This window comes from Enhydra lutris, unplaced genomic scaffold (assembly GCF_002288905.1).
Source record: "Enhydra lutris kenyoni isolate GAN:26980312 unplaced genomic scaffold, ASM228890v2 scaffoldscaffold22, whole genome shotgun sequence".
NCBI classification, from domain to species: domain Eukaryota; kingdom Metazoa; phylum Chordata; class Mammalia; order Carnivora; family Mustelidae; genus Enhydra; species Enhydra lutris.
Genome location: NW_019154106.1, coordinates 8816842 through 8837485, shown reverse-complemented (window position 1 = coordinate 8837485; position 20644 = coordinate 8816842). Strand labels below are relative to the sequence as shown.

Here is a 20644-nt window from a genome sequence, read left to right as displayed (position 1 = left end):
GAGGGGCTTGGAGGGGACCAAGAGCCTCAGCTGGAGCTGGGAACGAGTTCTTCACCTTTTACTCCTGGCGGCAGGCAGAGCTTGTGTGTCATCCAGCTCAAGGAAAAACGGGGGCCAGCCGGCTGGAGCATGCAGCGGAAACGGGCACAGATACTGCTGGAGATGATCCTGAAAGTTGCCACCAATCAGGGCCCCATTCTGGGGTTGTGCTTCCCCCTCTGGAGGGAAGTTTCCAGGCTCATGAAGTGCTGCTGCACCCGGGTGTTCCCTGCCTGGAGGCAGCTGTGTGCACAGGGCCCAAAGCTTGGCCCTCAGAGCCATCAGCCCAGCCTTTCAGTTCTGGTACCAGGCAGTGCACTCACTCCACTGGCTGCGAAGGCCCTTCGACGCTCCCACCCAGAAATGACGACATGGCTAGTGAGGCTGACAGTCTTGCTGTAATTGGGAGAAGATGGGCTGCAGCGCGTTTGGCAGAAAGAGTCACCAGCAGCCAAAGGTGGGGTTGTGTAGGCAGCTGAGGGGCTCAGGGCCCCCTGCCTCACGTGGTGGGGAGAGGAAGAAGAAAGGTCAAATTCTAACCCAGATGGGAAAGTTGGTCCCGGGGGGCGGCTTCACTTCCTCTCCTCCCTCTCAGGAAGGTGGGGAAGGCCATCATCTCCCCTTGCTGCCCAAGTTTCCTTTGGAAGAGGCTGGGGAGTTTCTAAAAATCTCCTACCTAGTGGAGACAGCCTCCCCCACCGGCCCCCCAGTTGGCCTCTGCTCCCTTCCAGCCCCTTCACAGCAGAGTACAAATCCAGAACTGTGTGTTTCGAGGGCCTGAGGGTGGTGAGGGGAGGACAGGGTGGCCAGAGGCAAAGGGGCAGGGGGCAGGGGCAGTGGCCATTCTCAGCAGTTCCAGGAAACAGGGCCTTTCTCCCAAGCACCCTGCACAAGGCTCAGTGACAGCACTGGCCACCTGCCCTCCCAAAGGGGTTCCAAACCCCGATGGAGTGCCTCAGAGTGGAGAAGGTTCAGGCAAGGAAGACCACAAAGATGATGAAGAAGACAATGAGGATAAGGAAGATTTTGACCATGAGCCACCGGTTCGAGGTGACCGACTGGAAGTACTTGAGGATCTCTGAATGGGCGGCCTCAACATCCAGCTGGGCTCCCAGCACGTTCTCATCGATCCTGGGGGTAGGGTGGAAAGAAGAGGAAACAGAAGAACACTGGATTAAAAAGACTGCTGTTGAAGTAGACTTACCAACATGGAAAGATGGTCGCGATAATGTGGGAGTGAAAAGTATTTACATACAGTACGATCCCGTTTTTGTGTAATTATGCTTGTATATAGAAAGAGCTCTGGAAGGGTAATGGGGATGGGGCTTGGCTCTGGTGTGAAGATCAGCTCTGCAACTTATTAGCTTGTGATTCGGAGCCGGTCATTTAACCTCCAGACTCATTTCCTTCCACTAAAAAGGAGGGAAAAGGAGGATAACCCCAACACTGCATCTGTGGTTGTCGGCCTCAAATGCTAACAAAGTGCCCAGCCCACACGAAAAGCCCCCCCAAATGTCATCTATTATAAATCTTCGCTTGTCAGTGTGTATTGATTTTTTGTCTAATAAGTAATACTGCATTTGTAATATGGGAGAAAATGCTCACAGACCACTGTAGTCAGGAAATCCTGGTTCTGAGTGAGACAGGAAGAAAAACTTAATGATACGGACAGGAAGTCAGGAGATAAGAAAAGCCCTGCTATTAGGAGAACATGTCTCTCCCAGGAACATCCATCTCTTGAGAGGCGCCTGAGGAAAAGAAAACATTTCTTGGCCACCCGGCATATGCAACAATCCTGAGAACCCAATACAAACCCCAGCTTTTGCAAAGGGAGGCCCCGGAAGCAGAGACTGCGGTGAGCTGTGAGGACAGAAAAGCTGAAGCCTGATAATCCAGTTGGAACAGGAACACAAAGCCTGGGTCAGCGGTTGCAAGCCCCAGGTCCTCAGAAGGTAGTCATGAGGCCTGCGAACTACTCTCTGTCCAAACGTAGGAGCCCAAGGGTGCCTGGCTGGCTCGGTCAGAAGACCATGCTTTCTGGGGGCGCCTGGGCGATTCAGTCCGTGGAGCTTCTGACTTTTCGTTGCGGTTCAGGTCACGATCTCCAGGTCCTGGGGTCGAGCCCCCCAGGTCAGGCTCCATGCTCGGCGGTGTGTCTGCTGGGATTCTTTCTCTCCCTCTGCCCCTCTCTCTGCTCGCATTCTCTCTCTCATGAATAAATCTTTTTTTCTTTTTTTTTTTTTTAAGGTTTTATTTATTTTAGAGAGGTGGCAGGGGGAGAGGGAGAGAAAGAATCTGAAGCAGATGCCCTGTTAGTGTGGAGCCTGATGCAGGGCTTGATCTCACAACACAAGATCATGACCAGAGCTGAAATCAAGAGTCAGACACTTAACTCAGTCACCCAGCTTCCCCAAATAAATATATCTTTAAAAAAAAAAATGGAAGATGGGACGCCTGGGTGGCTCAGTTGGTTAAGCAGCTGCCTTCAGCTCAGGTCATGATCCCAGCGTCCTGGGATCGAGTCCCACATCGGGCTCCTTGCTTGGCGGGGAGCCTGCTTCTCCCTCTGCCTCTGCCTGCCATTCGTCTGCCTGTGCTCGCTCTCTCTCCCTCTCTCTCTGACAAATAAATAAAATCTTTAAAAAAAAAAAAAAAAAAAAAAAAATGGAAGAGCATGCGACTCTTGATGTTGGGGTCATGAGTTCGAGCCCCATGTTAGATATAGAGATTACTTAAATAAGTAAATAAACTTAAAAAAAAGGCCCAAATACAGGAGTCTAGACTGTACATGATACCCTATTTGTGTCCGAGTGGCTAACTGAAGTATCAGGTTTCCTACCTTTGGGCTGTCATTTCATTTCTCATTGTGGGTGCAACTGTCATTTCATATCCAAGAAAGCTCATCTTGGCAATCATGAATGGCTTTGCTTAACAAAAACGCATACACAATAAATGCAGTCTGGCATAAGAAAGACTTTAAATCAGAGTCCATGAATGTAAACTAACAGGAGGGAGCTCTGGGTGGGGGGGAATTAGGGATCCGTGGGACACTCAGAGACAGTAGTGGGGAGCAGAAGACAGATATGAGGGGGCCAGAAAATGTGGCCTGAAAAGGAGAAGGGTGAAGAAAACGGGGGCGGGGGGGCGGCGCCTGGGTGGCTCAGTGGGTTAGGCCTCTGCCTTCAGCTCAGGTCGTGGTCTCGGGGTCCTGGGATTGAGCCCCACATCGGGTTTTCTGCTCAACAGGGAGCCTGCTTCCCTTCCTCTCTCTCTGCCTGCCTCTCTGCCTACTTGTGATCTCTGTCAAATAAATAAATAAAATCTTTAAAAAAAGAAAACGGGAAAAGTTAGCACAGTGAGGAGGTTGAAGGAATGTCTTACGGAAAGAAAGTAAAACTATAGAGGGAAGGAATCAAGCATTAAGAAGCTGGAGTCTCGGGGCGCCTGGGTAGCTCAGTGGGTTAAGCATCTGCCTTTGACCCGGGTCATAATCCCAGGATCCTGGGATCGAGGCCCCGCATTGGGTTCCCTGCTCATTGGAAAGTCTGCTTCTCCCTCTCTCCCTCTGCTTCTCTCCTGCTCATGCTCACTCTCTCGCTCTCAAATAAAATCTTTTTTTTTTTTTAAGATTTTATTTATTTATTTGACAGACAGAGACCATAAGTAGGCAGAGAGGCAGGCAGAGAGAGAGAGCAGGAAGCAGGCTCCCTGCTGAGCAGAGAGCCCGATGTGGGGCTCAATCTCAGGATCCTGGGATCATGACCTGAGCTGAATGCAGAGGCTTTAACCCACTGAGCCACCCAGGCACCCCTCAAATAAAATCTTAAAAAAAAAGAAGAAGCTGGAGTCTCAGGGTGCCTAGGTGGCACAGTCAGTTAGGTGTCCAACTCCTGACTTCTGCTCAGGTCATGATCTCAGGGTTGTGAAACTGAGCCCTAAATTGGGCTTCCCACTCAGCCTGGAGTCTGCTTGTCTCTTGCCCTTCCCCTCAGCACCTCCCTATCTCCCCTGCACTTGTGCATGTGTGACCTCTTACTAATAAATCAATCTTTAAAAAAAAAAAAAAAAAAGAGCTGGAGTTTGACTGAACAGCAAGGATACATGCTCAGAGTGATGGAGAGGCATGAAAACCCAGAGGATGAGAAAGTTGAGTTTAAAGTTAAGGAAGACAACAAAAAGGAGGTTGAATGGAGAATGACAGTAAGCCCAGGAACTGGGAAGACTATTTGACCATGATTAGGAAATCTGGAATTTTAGCTTTCGGAGTGTCAATTTCCCAAAGGCTTCATAATGATTGATAGGAGTTGGGTCATATTCAGAGGATATGGAAGCTACTTTTAAGGAGCTCCACGTTGGGACACCTGGGTGCTCAGTGGGTTAAGCGTCTGCTTTTGGCTCAAATAATGATCCCAGGACCCTAGGACAGAGTCCTGTATTGGGCTCCTTGCTCAGCGGGAAGCCTGCTTCTCCCTCTGCCTGCAGTCCCTCTGCTTGTGCTCTCTCTCTCAAATATATAAAATCTTAAAAAAAAAAAAAAAAAAAAGGAGCTCCATGTGGCCAGGTTTACAAAATCTGACTCTATAATGAAAAATGATGACGGTTGGGGCGCCTGGGTGGCGTTAAGCCTCTGCCTTCAGCTCAGGTCATGATCTAAGGGTCCTGGGATCAAGCCCTGCATCGGGCTCAGCGGGGAGACTGCTTCCCTTCCTCTCTCTCTGCCTGCCTCTCTACCTAATTGTGATCTCTGTCAAATAAATAAATAAAATCTTAAAAAAAAAAAAAAAAAGAAGGGATGAATTAGAAAACTGCCACCTGGTCTCACACATAGTCACGACCGTATCAGGCAAGGACCATCACGGGTCTAGGGAGGCGGACGTTCACAGGCACTCGAAGCGTCACTCCACAGGTGACTTAGCCAGATGCTCACCGCGTTAAACAAGTGACCAAACTTGCCATCGCCAATAAAGGGATAACCTCATCAAGTGCCCACTGGTAATAATCAGCTATGTAGCTGGCCAACAGTCTATAACCTAGATCCGATCACGAGGCGACACTAAGCTAACACACATGCGGGACCTGCTACAAGAGGCACCGGCCTCCTCAAAGAAAAGTCAGTGTCATGAAAAGCAAAACAGAAGGCAGACTAAAGAGACATATCAAATGCCACGTGTGACCACTGCCTGGGTCTTAAATTCAAGGAAAAAAGCTAAAAGCACTTGTTTTTAGAACAGCTGGGGTAATTTCAGTATGGACTAAACACTGGGTAATGACAGAGAACTGTCGGTCATCTTAGGTATGATAGTGGCATTGTGGCTGTTCAGGAGAATACCAATTCTGGAAGGGTGCCTGCTGAAGTCCTTAGGGATAAAAAGGCCATGATCTTTGCACTTTCCGATGGTTCAGAGGAACAAAAAGGAGGGAAAGCAAACATGAGAAAATATTAAGTGGGCGAATCTGAGTGAAAGGAACAAGGTGCTCATTTGTATGATTCTCCCAACTTTCTACTCGCTAGAAATCCTGTAGGTTACAAATCGGGGTGCAAAGCGAAACAACAGAGTAACAGGTCAGCAATTTTCATACTCAGAAAAAAAATAAGAATCACGTGTTGAGCATCCCCAAAATGCAGATTCTCATGTCTCATATTCAGAAAGTTTAGGATGGGGCCCAGGAATCTACATATTGAAGACCTTTGGACTAAATCAGTGGTTTCTTTCTTTTTTTTTTTTTTTTTTAAACACATCGTGCTTCTTTTTTTTTTAAAGATTTTATTTATTTATTTGACAGATCACAAGTAAGCAGAGAGGCAGGCAGAGAGAGAGAAAGGAGGAAGCAGGCTCCCCACTGAGCAGAGAGCACGATGCAGGACTCAATCCCAGGACCCTGAGATCCTGACCTGAGCCGAAGGCAGAGGCTTTAACGCACTGAGCCACCCAGGCGCCCCTAAATTAGTGGTTTCTAAAAAGGGTGTTCAAATCCGGATCCACTGGCATGCAGGAAGCAAACAGAAGAATGTCTATTTAAAAAGTTTCATTCTTTCATCTGTCAGCCAAGTGTCTGCCTTTGGCTCAGGTCATGATCTCCGGATCCTGGGATCGAGCCCAGCATCAGGCTCCCTGCTCAGTGGGGAGCCTGCTTCTCCCTCTCCCTCTGCTGCTCCCCTGATTCATGTGCACGCACGAGCACATTCTTGCTCGCTCTCTCCCAAATAAAATCTTAAAAAAATAAACAAATACAATAAAAAAAAATTTCATCCTTTCAAAATCTCCATTTCTTGTACATACAGTTGCCCACAATTTTTCTCTTTTGTTATTTCCCTTTTGTGTTTCAATCCCCTATAAAATTGCTTCTGAGCCATCCAACAGAAGTTGCTGCGCTGATCCAATCAATCCCAGCCCCGCAGCCCCCTGAACACCCTGGAGCTTCACCTCACACCTCCTTTTTCAGGGGCACCGAGAAATATCCACTCCTTTCTTCCTAAAATCGCCACCACCTCAGCTTCTAAGGACACATTACTCTCCGCTTTCTTTTCTCATCTTCCTTAGCCATCTTCCTCAGCCTCCTGGACAAATCCTTCCCCCTTCTCCCAGTACTCTTGGAGCCACGGGGATCTGTCCTGTCCTTTTTCTCACTTAACCCACTGTCTTGGGGTAGTCTCATCTATGTCCACGGTTTCACCAGGAGGCCACTGACTCCCCCAAGTCCTTATCTCTAGCCCAGCCCTCTCTGCTGAGCCTCAGGCCACACAGCAAATGCCACTTGGAGGGCCCAGGGAGTCTGATAGTCAGCATGTCCAGAACAAAGCTCGTTCCCCTCCCCCAGCATCCATCTACTTCTCCCTGAGTTCTCTCCCTGAGAATGCAGCACACAGGTCCTTTGTGATCTGGCCCTGCCTCTCCAGCTTCCTCCCTCCCCACTCCGCCTGCCTGCCTGCCTGCCGTGTGCACTAAGTCTGCATTCCCGGAAGCCACCCAAGCCCTTTTTCATTTCTGAGCTGTTCTGGAATGGCCTTTCCTTTCCTTTGGCTGGCATTCCTCCTCAGGACTTAGTTTGCTATCTTTTATTTCTAGGAGAGGTACCTGGCCTGAGTTCCCTTACCTCCTCCTCTTCCTGCCCTTACCACACTGAAGAGTAACTGTCAGTGCATGTCTCTCCTACTAGACACGAGCGCCGCAAGGACCGGAACGGTCTTTCACCTTCCTATCCCCAGATCCAGCAGGACTAGCTCAGAGCATCACCAGATGTTTGCTAAACAATAAAGAAATGAACACTAACACTGAAAAACTCTTTCAAGGAAGACGAGAATGTAAGGTTGCATGCGGATGAAGAGAATGTTAGCAATTTTTTAAGATTTTATTTATTTGAGAGCAATCAAGAATGAGACAGATCACAGAGGAAGAAGGAGAAGCAGACTCACCAGCTGAGCATGGGGCCTGATGTGGGGCTCGATCCCAGGACCCTGAGATCATGACCTGAACTGAAGGCAGACGCTTAACTGACTGAGCCACTCAGGTGCCCCTAATGTTAACTATTTAAAACACATAAAGGATGGAGAAAGAACCCAAGTAACTTTTTTTTTTTTTTAAAGATTTTACTAATTTATCCAACAGGGAGAGAGAGGGAGAGAGCACAAGCAGGGGGAGCGGCAGGCAGAGGGAGAAGCAGACTCCCTGTTGAGCAAGGAACCCCGTGCGGGACTCCATCCCAGGATCCTGGGATCATGATCCAAGCTGAAGGTAGATGCCCAACCGACTAAGCTACCCAGGCGTCCCAAACCCAAGTATCTTTTATGATTCCATTTCACAGAATCTATAACAATATGCTAATATACAAAGTACATCACAGCCTGAGGAGCTACAGTGTTTACGGAACCAACCCAGTAAGGAGTTCCCTAGGTCTCAGCTGAACCAGGGAAGAATCAGTCTTTTTTTTTTTTTTTTCCTTCAAGATTTTACTTATCTACTTGACAGACAGAGAGCACAAGTAGGCAGAGAGGCAAGCAGAGAGAGAGGAGAAAGCAGGCTACCCGCTGAGCAGAGAGCCCAATGCGGGGCTCAATCCCAGGACCCTGGGATCATGACCTGAGCCGAAGGCAGAGGCTTTTAACCCACTGAGCCACACAGGCGCCCCAAGAATCAGTCTTTTGAAGTCTCTTGATTCCAGGACCATGATGGCTAGACTCATAGCACCTTATAAAGGGCTGGTACTATAGTCGATGAATAAATAAACAAACAAACATCCTTTAAGTAGCGGTAGTCAAACTCCTCCCCCTCCCACATCTCCTCCCCCTCCCTCCGCTCTTAGCGCTCCCTCCTATTGAACGGAGAACACTGAACCAGTCTGAGGAATCGGGCACAGTCTGAGTAAATAATGGCCAAACGTTTCCTAAACTTGATGAGCGATGTAGATGTACAGATGCGAGAAACTCAGAGAACCCCGAGAAAGGGAAGCTCAAAGAAAATGACATCAGGAGACATAATAGTCAACTGCTGAAAATCAAAGACAAAAAAAACACACAAACAAAAAACAAACATACAAAAAAACCTGAAAAGCAGCCAGAGAAAAACACATTACATACACAGCTGAAATTACCACCACCTTCTCGTTAAGAACAAGAAAGACCAAAGCTCAGTAGAGTGATACAGCTAAAGTGCCTGAAGAGTGAACCAGAAAACCAACCCAGAATTCTATATCCAGGGAAAACATCCTCCAAGAATGAAGGTGGGGGGCCCCTGGGTGGCTCAGTGGGTTAAGCCTCTGCCTTTGGCTCGGGTCATGGTCTCAGGGTCCTGGGATCAAGGCCGCCTCAGGCTCTCTGCTCAGCAGGGAGCCTGCTTCCCCCCCTCTCTCTTCCTGCTGCTCTGCCTACTTGTGATCTCTCTGTCAAATAAATTAATACAGGGGTGCCTGGGTGGCTCAGTGGGTTAAAGCCTCTGCCTTTGGCTCAGGTCATGATCTCAGGGTCCTGGGATCAAGCCCCACATCAGGCTCTCTGTTCCACAGAGAGCCTGCTTCATCCTCTCTCCCTCTGCCTGCTTCTCTGCCTACTTGTGATCTCTGTCAAATAAATAAATAAAATCTTTAAAAAAAATTAATACAAAATTCTTAAAAAAAAAAAAAAAAAAGAATGAAGTTGGGGGCACCTGGGTGGCTCAGTGGGTAGAGTGTGGGGCTCTTGATCTAGGGGTTGTGAGTTCGGGCCCCATTTTAGGCACAGAGCCTACCTAAAAATATAAGAGCGGGCGGGGGTGGGCGGGGTGCCTGGGTGGCTTAGTTGTTAAGTGTCTGTCTTTGGCTCAGGTCATGATCCCAGGGTCCTGGGATCAAGTCCCATGTTGGGTCCCTTGCTCAGCAGGGAGCCTGCTGCTCCCCCTGCTTGTGCACACTCTCTCTCTCTCTGACAAATAAAGTATTTTTTTTCAATATTTTATTTATTAGAGAGAGACAGCACGTGCACAAGCAGGGGGGGCATCAGAGGGGGAGGGTGAAGAGGATTCTCTGCTGAGCAGGGAGCTGGATGGGGACCCTGGGATCATGACCTGAGCTGAAGGCAGACGCTTAACAACTTAGCCACCCAGGCGCCCGAAATTTTTTTTGAGCGAGAGAGAGCACATGCGCACAAGCAGAGGGAGGGACAAAGAGAGGGGAGAGAGCGAGAATCTCAGGCAGGCTCCACACTCAGCACGGAGCCCAACACAGGGCTCAGCCTCACAACCCTGCCATTATGACTTGATCTGAAAACAAGAGTTGGATGTCCAACTGACTGTGCCACCCAGGCACCCCTAAAGTTCTCGCATTTTGTATGAAGTAGGCTGTGAGAGCTAATGATGCATGCTGTAATCCCTAGGTCAGCCGCTTAAAAAAAAAAAAAAATGCAATGACATTTAGCTAAAATACCAACAAAAAAATTTTTGGTGGAATTTTGAAAAAAAATTTCCATTGTTCAAAAGATGAAAGAGAAAGAGGAACAAAGGGACAAAAAGAAACAGGAAAAAAAGAAAGAGAAAGCAAATAGTAAAATGGTAAGCCTAAATCCAACCTTATTAAAAAGTACACTATTTTTTTTTAATTTATTTATTTGACAGAGAGAGAGATCACAAGCAGGCAGAGGCAGACAGAGAGAGAGGGGAAGCAGGCTCCCTGCCGAGCAGATAGCCCGATGCGGGGCTTGATCCCAGGACCCCGGGATCATGACCTGAGATGAAGGCAGAGGCTTTAACCCACTGAGCCACCCAGGCGCCCCCAAAAGTATTTTTATAGAACTATTTTTATGGAATCACAGAAGACCCTGAGTAGCCAAAGCAATCTTGAGAAAGAACACAGCTGGAGGCATCACACGCTCTGATTTCAACCTATGCCACAAAACTAGAGTCACCAGGACAGCCTGGTCCGGGCGCAAATACAGACACATAGATCAATGCAACAGGAGAGAGTGCCCAGATATAAATCCACGCATATGTGATCAATTAATCAGAGGAGGCAAGAATATAAACAGGGAAGACAGTCTCAACAACAAATGTGTGGGGGGACTGGACAGCTACATGTGGAGAGTGACCCTGGACCGCTTTCTTTCACCACATGCAAAAATTAACTCACAATGGATGAAAAACTTGAATGCAAGACCCGAAATCATAAAAATTCAAGATGAGAACACAGGTGGCAGGTTCCTTGACATCACTTAGCAATATTTTTGGACCTGACTCCACAGGCAAGGGCCACAACAGCAAAAATAACAAATGCGAGTACATCAAAGTAAAAAGCTTTGGCACAGAGAAGAAACGATCAACAAAGTTCTTTCTTACTGAACAGGAGAAAAGTTTGCAAATCATTTATCTGATATGGGGCAGGCATCCAAAATATATAAAGACTGCATATAACCCAACAGCAAACAAACAGACAAACCAACAACCTAATTAAAAAATGGGCAGGAAGTCTGAAGAGACATTTTTCCAAAGAGGACATCCAAATGGCCAAGAAGCACATGAGATGCTCAACACCGCTCATCATCAGGGAAAAACAAATCCAAACCACAACGAGATAATCACCTCACACCTGTCAGAACGGCTAGCATTAAAAACAAAACAGGGGCACCTGGGTGGCTCAGTGGGTTAAGCCTCTGCCTTCAGCTCGGATCATGATCTCAGGGTCCTGGGATCGAGCCCCACACATTGGGCTCTCTGTTCAGCAGGGAGCCTTCTCCCCTCTCTTTCTCTCTCTCTCTGCCTGCCTGTCTGCCTACTTGTGATCTCTGTCAAATAAATAAATAATATCTTAAAAAACTAAACAAAACAAAACAAACAAATAGCCAAAAAAAAAAAAAAAATATATATATATAGGTGCTGGTGAGGATGCGGAGAAAAGGAACCTTTGTGCACTGTTAGTGGGAATGCAAACTGATACAGCGACTCTGGGAAACAGTACCGAGGTTCCTCAAAAAATTAAAAATATAGCTACCACATGATCCAGTAATTCCATTCCTGGGCATTTATCCAAAGAAAAAAAAAAACACTAACTCAAACGATAACAGCATTATCTACAATAGCCAAAACACGGAAGTGCAGGAGTCCATTGATAGAATGGATCTTTTTTTTTTTTTTAAGATTTTATTTACTTATTTGACAGAGAGATAGAAAGGAAGCACAATAGGCAGAGCGGCAGAAGCAGGCTCTCCGCTGAGCAGGGAGCCCGATGCTAGGCTCGATCCCAGGACCACCTGAACCAAAGGCAGCCGCTTAACGGACTGAGCCACCCAGGCGCCCCATGATCCCTTTCTTAACACGTCATCCCGCCATAATTCTCCACGTATATCTTATCACTACCCGAAAATTTCTTGTCAACTCTTTTAAACAGCTGTGCTCACCCACCCTCCTGAATCTCACCCCTGCGCTATAGAGAGGCCACGGTTCTACTCATCGGTGTATCCTCAGCACCTAGAACAGCACCTGACAAGAAACAGGCACTCCGTGAACACTTGTTGAAGGAACCCTGTGGGTAGGCCGGATTCCCTCTACTCTTTCGACGGGCAGCAAGCTGTCCCTGGGGGCTTTAGGATGTCACCCCACAGGAACAGAAGGCTCTTCTGTCCGGGGTGAAAGAGAGTCTCACCTCTGAATGGTTTCTTCCTGCTCCTTCACCATGTGTGCCAACTGCTGGAAGATGGAGCCCAGCTCGACAATCGTGGACTCGATGTTCTGCACGGTGTCTGCCCGGCTCTGGATGTAGGAATCCTTCAGGGGAGAGACAGCGCCCATGAACTCTAGGAGCTTCCTCAGCGGAGGGCCTGCTTCTTTCAGACCCCTTCCCAGCGTGGCCACTCGACTCAACGCACATTTCAAACACTTGCTAGCGGCCCACTGGGGAGGACAGATGAGCATCTCCTACCCAGTTCCGAGCCCAGGTACCTGCTCATCAATGAGCTGCAGCTGCTGGCTGGTCCGAGAGTCCATCATGTCAATGGCCACATCCCCGGAGGCACGAGACTCTGCCCCCAAAACCACAGCACTGCCCCCTGGGAAAAGAAAGAAAAGGCACTTCGTAGTGCTTGAAAGTAGGTTCAAAGCCCACATGCTCTGGGTTTGAATCCCAGCGCGGGCACTTCCTAGCCTTGTGACCCTGGACAAGTCATTTAATCTCGCTGGGCCTCAGTTTCCTCCCCTTTAAGTGATGCATAATAAGGGGCGCCTGGGTGGCTCAGTGGGTTAAAGCCTCTGCCTTTGGCTCAGGTCATGATCTCAGGGTCCTCGGACCGAGCCCTGCATCGGGCTCTCTGCTCAGCGGGGAGCCTGCTTCCTCCTCTCTTTCTGTCTACTTGTGATCTCTGTCTAATAAATAAATAAAATCTTTTAAAAATAAATAAATAAATAAATGACGCATAATAATAGTGGCTTTCTCTGAGGTGGTGGTGAAAATTAAATGAGAGAATGTGAATGAATAATAAAAATGTTAGAGTCATTCTAGTGCACAGGACTGAAGTCAGCCCCGACAGTGAGAATGTGGGAGACTAAGTGTAGATCGTGAAAGCCAGCAGTGGAGTTTGACCTCTGAGAGAGAAATCTTGGCATCTCAAGGATGCTGTCCATTCTCCTACGCAAGCCCTGCCCTCTCGGGGTTAGAGGATGCCATCACAGACACAATAACTGAGTCTTACCCCTCAGGGCTCCCTGCATTGCCGGTGACTTACCCAGGTGGTTGGGGGCCAAGGGCAGGGCTGACACAGGTGCCCGGGAGAACTGTTCCCGCCGATTCCTCTGCTGCTTCAGGTTCTGGGATTGGGGAAGAAATGCAAAGGTCCCGAGGCCTCTGGGAAGCAGGCATGTTAGAGAGACCCTCCTGTCGGCCTATGACACTGTTACCCTCACCCCTCCACTTGTTCCTTCCCCATCTCCCGTTGGGCCCTTACCCCGATTCCTATCCCTCCTACACAGATTCTTCTTACCTCTGTCCTCACTTCTAAAACTGATTTGAAGTCATTGGACATCGAGGCCAGTTTTGACTAGAACAAAAGGAGAGAGGGTTGGCCAAAGAAGACAGTCCCTTTCTCCCTTCTGCCTCCCCCTCCACCAACTCCAGGTCCCACCTGCAGGGAGACCACGATGGTGTTGGAATGGGTTTGCAGGTGCCGGCCGCTCTGGCTGCCCTTGGCCCTCACGAAGTCCTGAAGCTGGGCAATTTGTTTATTGAGGCTATTGATGTCCTACGGAGAGCCAACATGAAAACGGTTAACAAAGGGGTCCTCAGCCAACGTCTCTCCCACATGGACAGCTCCAGCAAGGATGACGGGGTGGAAGTTACGAACGATGGGGAGGGTATTTCAAAGTCAGACCAGAAGGGGCTTCTGGGATGGTCCAAGCTCCGGACTTTGCTCCAGCTCAGTCCCTGCGGAGTAGAGCCAGAAGAGGCAAAATCTGGTCTCATCCATTTCTAAATAACTGATTTTACCCCCTTCACCCTCCGGCTCAACTCCACCTGTGAGGCCAGACGCGTGACCAGAGAACTACTTCGAAGGCCATGATCTCACACCCAGTGCATGCTGGCCAGCAGAGCACCGTATGGCAGTCAGGAAAAGGGAAGAGTCAAAGTCTCCGTGTTTCCCGGAAGCATCAACAAAACGCCTCTTATACACAGAACTCCTTTCAAAAGTCATTATAGCAAAAGAGTAAAGGCTGTGACTTGTCCAAGGTCACACGATGAGGTAAAGTAGCACAGCCCGGCTTTCTACACCAGACCAAAGCATCCTCCGCTCCCCGATCCGGCTTGCCAAGATAGAGATGAAGGAGATGGCTGGGGAGTGGCAGAGAAAGTTTGCCCAGGGGATAAGGGGGAGGGGGAGAGAGAAGAGGTCAGGAATAGTGAGTTCAAGGAACACACTGAAGACAAACTAGATTAGGCGACTTCTAGAATTCCTCTAACAGTCCCCCCAGTTAGCATTCCAGCCACAAGCACTCGAGAGCCATGGACGATATCCACAGCTGACTGGTTTGGCCCTTTGTTGCTGACACAACCTCCTTACAGCCCCACGTCCAAAACCGCACTCCACGTCTTCTCCCCATAAAATCTTGTCCCCCAGAGTTCTAGCTCGGAAAAATGGTACTGCTTCCCACGGAGGTGCCCAAGCTGGAAGCTTCTAAGTCACATACTCATACCTCCTAAACCCATCTCTCTGCCACAACACAACCACAGTCTACGGGTCACTTACCGGGCACCGAGCGCCTGTGTCTCGGTGCCACACAGCGCGCTAGGCAGCTTGCGACTTTCTTTGCCCTTACGCTTACCACAGAAGACAACTCCCAACTCCCCGCCAAAAGCTGTTCCCCCCTGTCCCTACTTTTCCTTTTTGGTAAATGGCACCACCAGTTACCAGCTGCTCAGACCAGACACAGGAAAGCCATCCTCAAGTCCCCTCTTTGCCCTTAATCCATATGGAGCCTAGCAGGAGCCCACAGAGAACCCGGCTGATTCCAACAGACGCTCCGAATCGGGCCGCTCACCTCCTTCCCTACGAAACCTACCCTGGACCCTATCGTCACCGTCTCTCAACATTCGCCAAGAGCCTCCTAAGTGACTTTGCCCTTGCAGCCTGCCCTCACCCATTCACCCTCGACACAGTGACCAGAGCGAGCTTTTGAACCAGAAACGGAGCACATCACCCCTCTGCTTAAAATCTTCCAAGAGTTTTCCACTAAATTTAGAACACAAGCCAAATTCCTTCCCTGGTGGGCGCAGACTTCACAGGGTCTGGCCCTGCCTATTTCCCTGACCTCATCCCTCCCAGTCTCCTTCTCATTTGTTATGTGCAACCACACTGCTCTTCATGTTTATCAGATGCGCTAAGGTGGCCCACCCTTCAGGGCCTTTCCCTTTGCTATTCCCAATTTCTGAAAAGTGCTCCCACTAGATCTTTGGAAGATGCTTTTTCTTCACCATTCGGGTCTCAATGCCCCTTCTCACGGGCCATCCTAGATCACCCCATCTACTAAGACCCCAGCCTGAGGAACTCAATTTATTTCTTTAATAGGATTCACCACCCTGAAATTGTTTTTTCTATCTGCTTGTCTAGTGTCTCTCCCTCTCCCTTCCCTCCCCCTCTCTCAAATAAATAAATAAATAAATAAAGAAGGAAGGAAGGAAGGAAGGAAGGAAAGAAAGAAGGGAGAGAAGAAGGAAACCCCCCAGGGCAGGTACTGCACCTGTCCTGCTCACTGCTGAATCCCCCAGAACCAGGAAGCTATAGGTCACCCAATAATGTGACTCCAAAAATAAACAAGTGAATTCCCACAACCACCCTCCGAGGTAGGTGCTGTGACCATCATAAGGGAACCGAAGCTCAAGAGTAGTTAGACGGCTTACCCAACGTTACACCATAGTTGGTGGACTTGGGATTTGAACTCGTCTGTCTGAAACCAGGCAGTGGTTCTTCAAAGCCTACACAAGAGCGCCCCAGTAGATGGTGGCATCCTCTCTCTACCCCCCAACAAGGCACCTCCTGAACACGGCTGCCTCTGGACAGCAGCAGAACCTCCTCCCTAGCCTCTCCGCCCATCCATGCTCCAGACTGGGTTTTTTCCCCGCTTATGGTCATTCAACTTCAAGTTTCATGCTCATGACATTGTGCTGGGAGAGGAAGGAATCACAACTGTACAGATTCTGCTATCCGGGGGTCTTCCAGACAGACTATGCTCCAGATTCTTATCGTCCTTGTAGCACCTGGCAGTCAGTGATTCCATGCTCCTTACTCAGGCCCACAATGAGCTTCCCAACCAGCCACCGATCTACCCACCCAGCCTCATCTCCTGCTGACCAGCCATCCAGTTAACAAACAGTGAGTACCTTCTCTACACCAGACACTAGTACAGGCATTTGGGATACATCTGTGAACAAGCAGGAAGAAAAAAAAAATCTCTGTTCTTTTCTTTGTTTGGGGGTGGGGGGATGAGGTAGATGGGAGGGAACAAAACCAATTAAGGTAAGTCAGTCAATGACAGAGAATGTTAGAAAGGATCCAGTGCTATAACCAGAAAAACAGAGCAAGGTAAGGGAGATCAGAGTTGCGAGCACTGATGTACTAAACAGCACGCTCAGGGTAGGCCTCCCTGAGCAGGTAACATCTCCTCAAAGACTTCAACCTTCTCTGTTATAAGCTGGGCCACTGCACACACTGTTTCTTCTGTTGGAATGTTCTTCCACGGCCTGTAGGCAAGTCTTGAAACCAGTTCAGACTTCACTCCCTCTAGAAAATCTGCCCCAGTGTCCCCAGATCGTCTCATTCATCTTTTTGGAAGGTCTAGACCCCTTGCCTTCTCCTCACTGTAAGTCTGAGTTTGTGGGACCGGATACCTTTTGGAGACAATAAGCTCTGAAGGCGGAAATCTTGCCTCAAGCTTTTGTACTGTGCTTTGTACACAGCTGATGGCCAAGTGTCTGCTGCCTCAACGCACGAGCAGGATGTCTGGGGCTGGCTCTAGAAACTTGCTCTGGACCTCCGTGATACCGGCGACTCATAGCGTGATCTGATGGGAATGCAGGATCCTGAGGGCCAGCAGCTCACCTGTTTGATGATGTAAGTCAGCTCCTCAATTTCCACTGCTTTATCATCGAAGAGGGACTTGCGCTTTGCCACTGCAGAGACAGAGGAGGCCACGACAGGGGAGGTCAAAGACAAGGCTCAGGGAGTACGGTTCCTCAGCCCTCTCTGGTTCACTGCCCCATCTCTGAAAGACCCCAAGAACACTCACAGATTGTCAGCTTCTCCAGCTTGGCAAATGTGTTGCTGAGGTCTTTCCCAATGCGCCTGGAAACGAGCATTAGTGAGGGCACCACGGGAAAGGGCCGGACAGGGCCTATTCCCACATTAGCTCCAGCAAAACTGGTGCAGCCCTCCCTCACAGCCAAGGCCCCCCAAGACAAGCCTACTGCTCCCAGACCCTGCAGCACCCCACCATGTAATTTCTCTCAACTTACTTGGCCATGAGGGTAAATTCACTGCGCTGCCGGACAGCACGCAGAGCCGGCTTGTTTGTCTGGATTCCATTCTGAAATACAACGTCAAGGTGTGACACTTTAGTTTTCCCTCCCCATTTCCAGCTTTCACTGCTTCTTAGGTATCAGCTACATTCTCCCTAGGACCCCCACTGGACGGTCCAATTTTATCAGTAGCGGTCATTTAGAGCTCAGATCTGAACCTGGGTAGACCCAGGTTCAAATCTTGACTCCACCACTTATTAGCTGGGGTTTGGGGCAAATGACTTAAACCACTCTGAATCTGTTTTCTCTTGCTTAAAAAGAAGACAATCCACACACCTCCTATTGTTGCTGCTAAAATTAAACAGCATAAGGGCCATAAAGTATTTTAGTTAGATGCCTCAGACATTGTAAGCACTAAATAAATGATAGGCACGATTACCATTTTGGTCCTCCAATCAGGAAATCAAAGAGGATAACTGGAAAGCTCTTGGAGATCATACAGAAAAGCAGTTGTTAAAACCTGAGCAGTAAAAATATTTAAAATTACAATCACTCAGGTCCCACTTTGATTCAGGATGTGTGGACTGAAACAAGGGAATCTAATTTGTAAAAAAGCATTCCAAAGCAATTTTGGTAAAAAGTACTTATCAAAAAAAACTGTTTTCGGGGTGCCTGCGTGACTCAGTCGGTTGAGTGTCTGCCTTCAGCTCAGGTCATGATCTCAGGGTCCCGGGATGGAGCCCTACATCCAGCTTCCTGCTCAGCAGGGAGTCTGCATCTCCCTCTGCCTCTGCCCCTCAGCCTCCTCCTGCCTGTGCTCTCTCGCTCGCTCACACACTCTCTCTGTGTCAAATAAATAAATAAATAAATAAAATCTTAAAAAAAAAAAAAAGGCTTTCATTTGATAGATATAAAAACTGAGGCCCAGGGGCATCAGTTGGCTAAACCTCTGACTCTCTCTCTCTTTTTTTAAAGATTTATTTTATTTGATTTTATTTGACAGATAGAGATCACAAGTATGCAGAGAGGCAGGCAGAGACAGAGAGGAGGAAGCAGGCTCGATGCGGGGGCTCGAGCCCGATGTGGGGGGCCGATCCCAGGACCCTGAGATCATGACCTGAGCCAAAGGCAGAGGCTTAACCCACTGAGCCACCCAGGCACCCCTAAACCTCTGACTCTCGATCGCAGTTCAGGTCTTGATCTCAGGGTTATGAGTTCAAGCAGCACACTGGGCTCCCCACGGGACATGGAGCCTACTTTAAATCAAAAACAAAAAAGCCCTACACCTCCCCACTCACCCCCCACCCCCACCCCCCGCCAAAAAAACCCTGAGGCCCAACTAGACTAAGTTCCCTGTGGCCACAGAGCAAACTTATGGTAGGACTATTCCGGAACTAGAACTCAAAGTCCCTCTCTTTGAGCTAAAGGCTCTTTCTAGAACGTGTTCCTTATCCACTCCAAATACACTGCAGCCACCTCTCATCCTGAGATATTCCTTCGAAGATTAGCAACCCTACCCTCTGCGGGAATTTCTCACAGAACACTTTGCATCCAGATAGCTGACCCTCCCCTTTTCTGTTGCTGAGTAGATCCTACAGCCCCTCCAAACCAGATCAGTTCTGCAACAGGTCACCACCCCCCACCCCCAAATTATGTCTATCAACAGTGCTGGAGCACAGCCTCTCCCAGATTTCACTAAGGCTCACTGCTGCCTTTTCCACTCCTGGTCCTTACCTGACGGCTCTGCAGGGACTTGCAGGCAGACAGGAACTCCTGGGTCCGATCCCGGCAGGACATGGTGTTGGGAGGGGGAGGGACCAGGGCCACTGGGGGGGGCAGAGGGGCGATGTCGCTGCTGCTACTGCCAGCAGTTGCAGGGGACAGGACCTGTGTCTTTGAGAGACCCAGGTAGACACCCTGATCCGTGTTCTTAGACCCGTAGCGTTTCCGCGGGATCATTGAGACGCATAACCTCGGACTGTTGTGGAGGGGAGAGTGTCATTCCCCAGGCAGCCTCCTTCCCCACAAATCCCCCACCCCCAACACACACACACCAATAAATCCTCGGGCCCCTTCTGCACTTGGCACGGACTTTCGCGCCTAAAACCACCCGCAGATCCTGGGGCCGGCCCAAGGCGGACAGGTCCCCGCTCTCCGGCCCAATTGGTCCCGCTCCTCACACTCTACCAACTTGGCTCTGGCGGCCAGAGCGCGGGCCGGGGGCCTTGAAGCAGGACAGGACCAGAGGCAGGTCCCGTGGCACCGAGGCGCCAGCCCGGCCTGTGCAACTGCCCCAGGCCCTAACCGGGCCCTCTCGTATCCGCGGATCCCTTCGACTCCTGAGGGAGAAACGGTGACCGACCTCCCAAGAGGGACCCACTTCGGTGGGCGGAGGGGGGCGAAAAAAAATCTCTAGGTGTTTATTTGAAACAGGAAGTCCCACCCCCGCCCAAGTCCCGCCTTCTGGAGGACTGCAGCCACTGATTAGGTAATGCCGAAGTCTTTCTCAACAAGGGCTTCCCTGATTGGACGGCGAAGTATTCCCTCACCCCGAGCCAGGCCGGCAGGACTGGCCCGCTCGCTCCAGGTTCCCTTCCCCCCTCCCGTCGCCGCCCCCGGAAAGCCGCTGCCCAGAGCGGACACGGCGGCCAGACCCCTTCTAGAGCGAGTCCTACCTCCTCTCTGCCTCCTGCCGCCACCGACGCTGCCACAGTCTCCCGGGTGGTCACCGCCTCCTCTCCAAGCGCTGTAGCCGCCGAAATCCGACCAGACTGGAAGCCGCCACGTCACCCACACGTAACCCCTCCCCCGGTGACGAGAGGGCGGTGCCACGCCTTTTGGAGCACAGGGTCTCGAGAGACACGCCCCGCCACCCAAACGCAAGAGCGACTCCGCCCTCCCATTGGCTAGGCTGTTCGTGACCCCGCCCCCGAGGAACCAGAGCCGGGGCCCGGGAGGCAAGGCCAGCCCCAGGGGAGGAGCCTTAAAGAGCCCGCATCCCCAGCGGAGCCAGTGCTCTGTGGGCCGGGAACCGGCAGCGGAGGCACTTGCACTCGGGCAGGTACACGTTAGAAACTTTATTCTCTGGAGGCTGGGGCAGACTGAGAGCAGGGCTGGGGTCACCCCTTCTCCGGCTCCTCCAGGATCC

General features: G+C 49.9%; 1 protein-coding gene across 4 annotated transcripts; it reads right to left on the bottom strand.

The window, feature by feature from the left end:
• Positions 1-418: 418 nt before the first annotated feature.
• LOC111150212 (syntaxin 5) lies at positions 419-20303 on the bottom strand. Of its 4 annotated transcripts, none has more exons than XM_022507629.1 (11): positions 20172-20303; positions 19231-19474; positions 17494-17564; positions 17268-17323; positions 17081-17151; positions 13613-13729; positions 13472-13528; positions 13217-13298; positions 12438-12544; positions 12142-12263; positions 419-1170 (listed from the first exon to the last, which is right to left on the bottom strand). In XM_022507629.1, exons 2-11 carry the CDS (start codon positions 19453-19455, stop codon positions 1011-1013), a joined length of 1068 nt encoding a protein of 355 aa, XP_022363337.1. In that variant the 5' UTR covers positions 19456-19474; positions 20172-20303; the 3' UTR covers positions 419-1010. The 4 variants fall into 4 exon arrangements, with proteins under 4 accessions (XP_022363337.1, XP_022363340.1, XP_022363339.1 ...); XM_022507632.1 differs by having other exon boundaries at positions 13217-13286; XM_022507631.1 differs by lacking the exon at positions 20172-20303 and adding an exon at positions 19859-19874.
• Between the last annotated feature and the right edge of the window lie 341 nt (positions 20304-20644).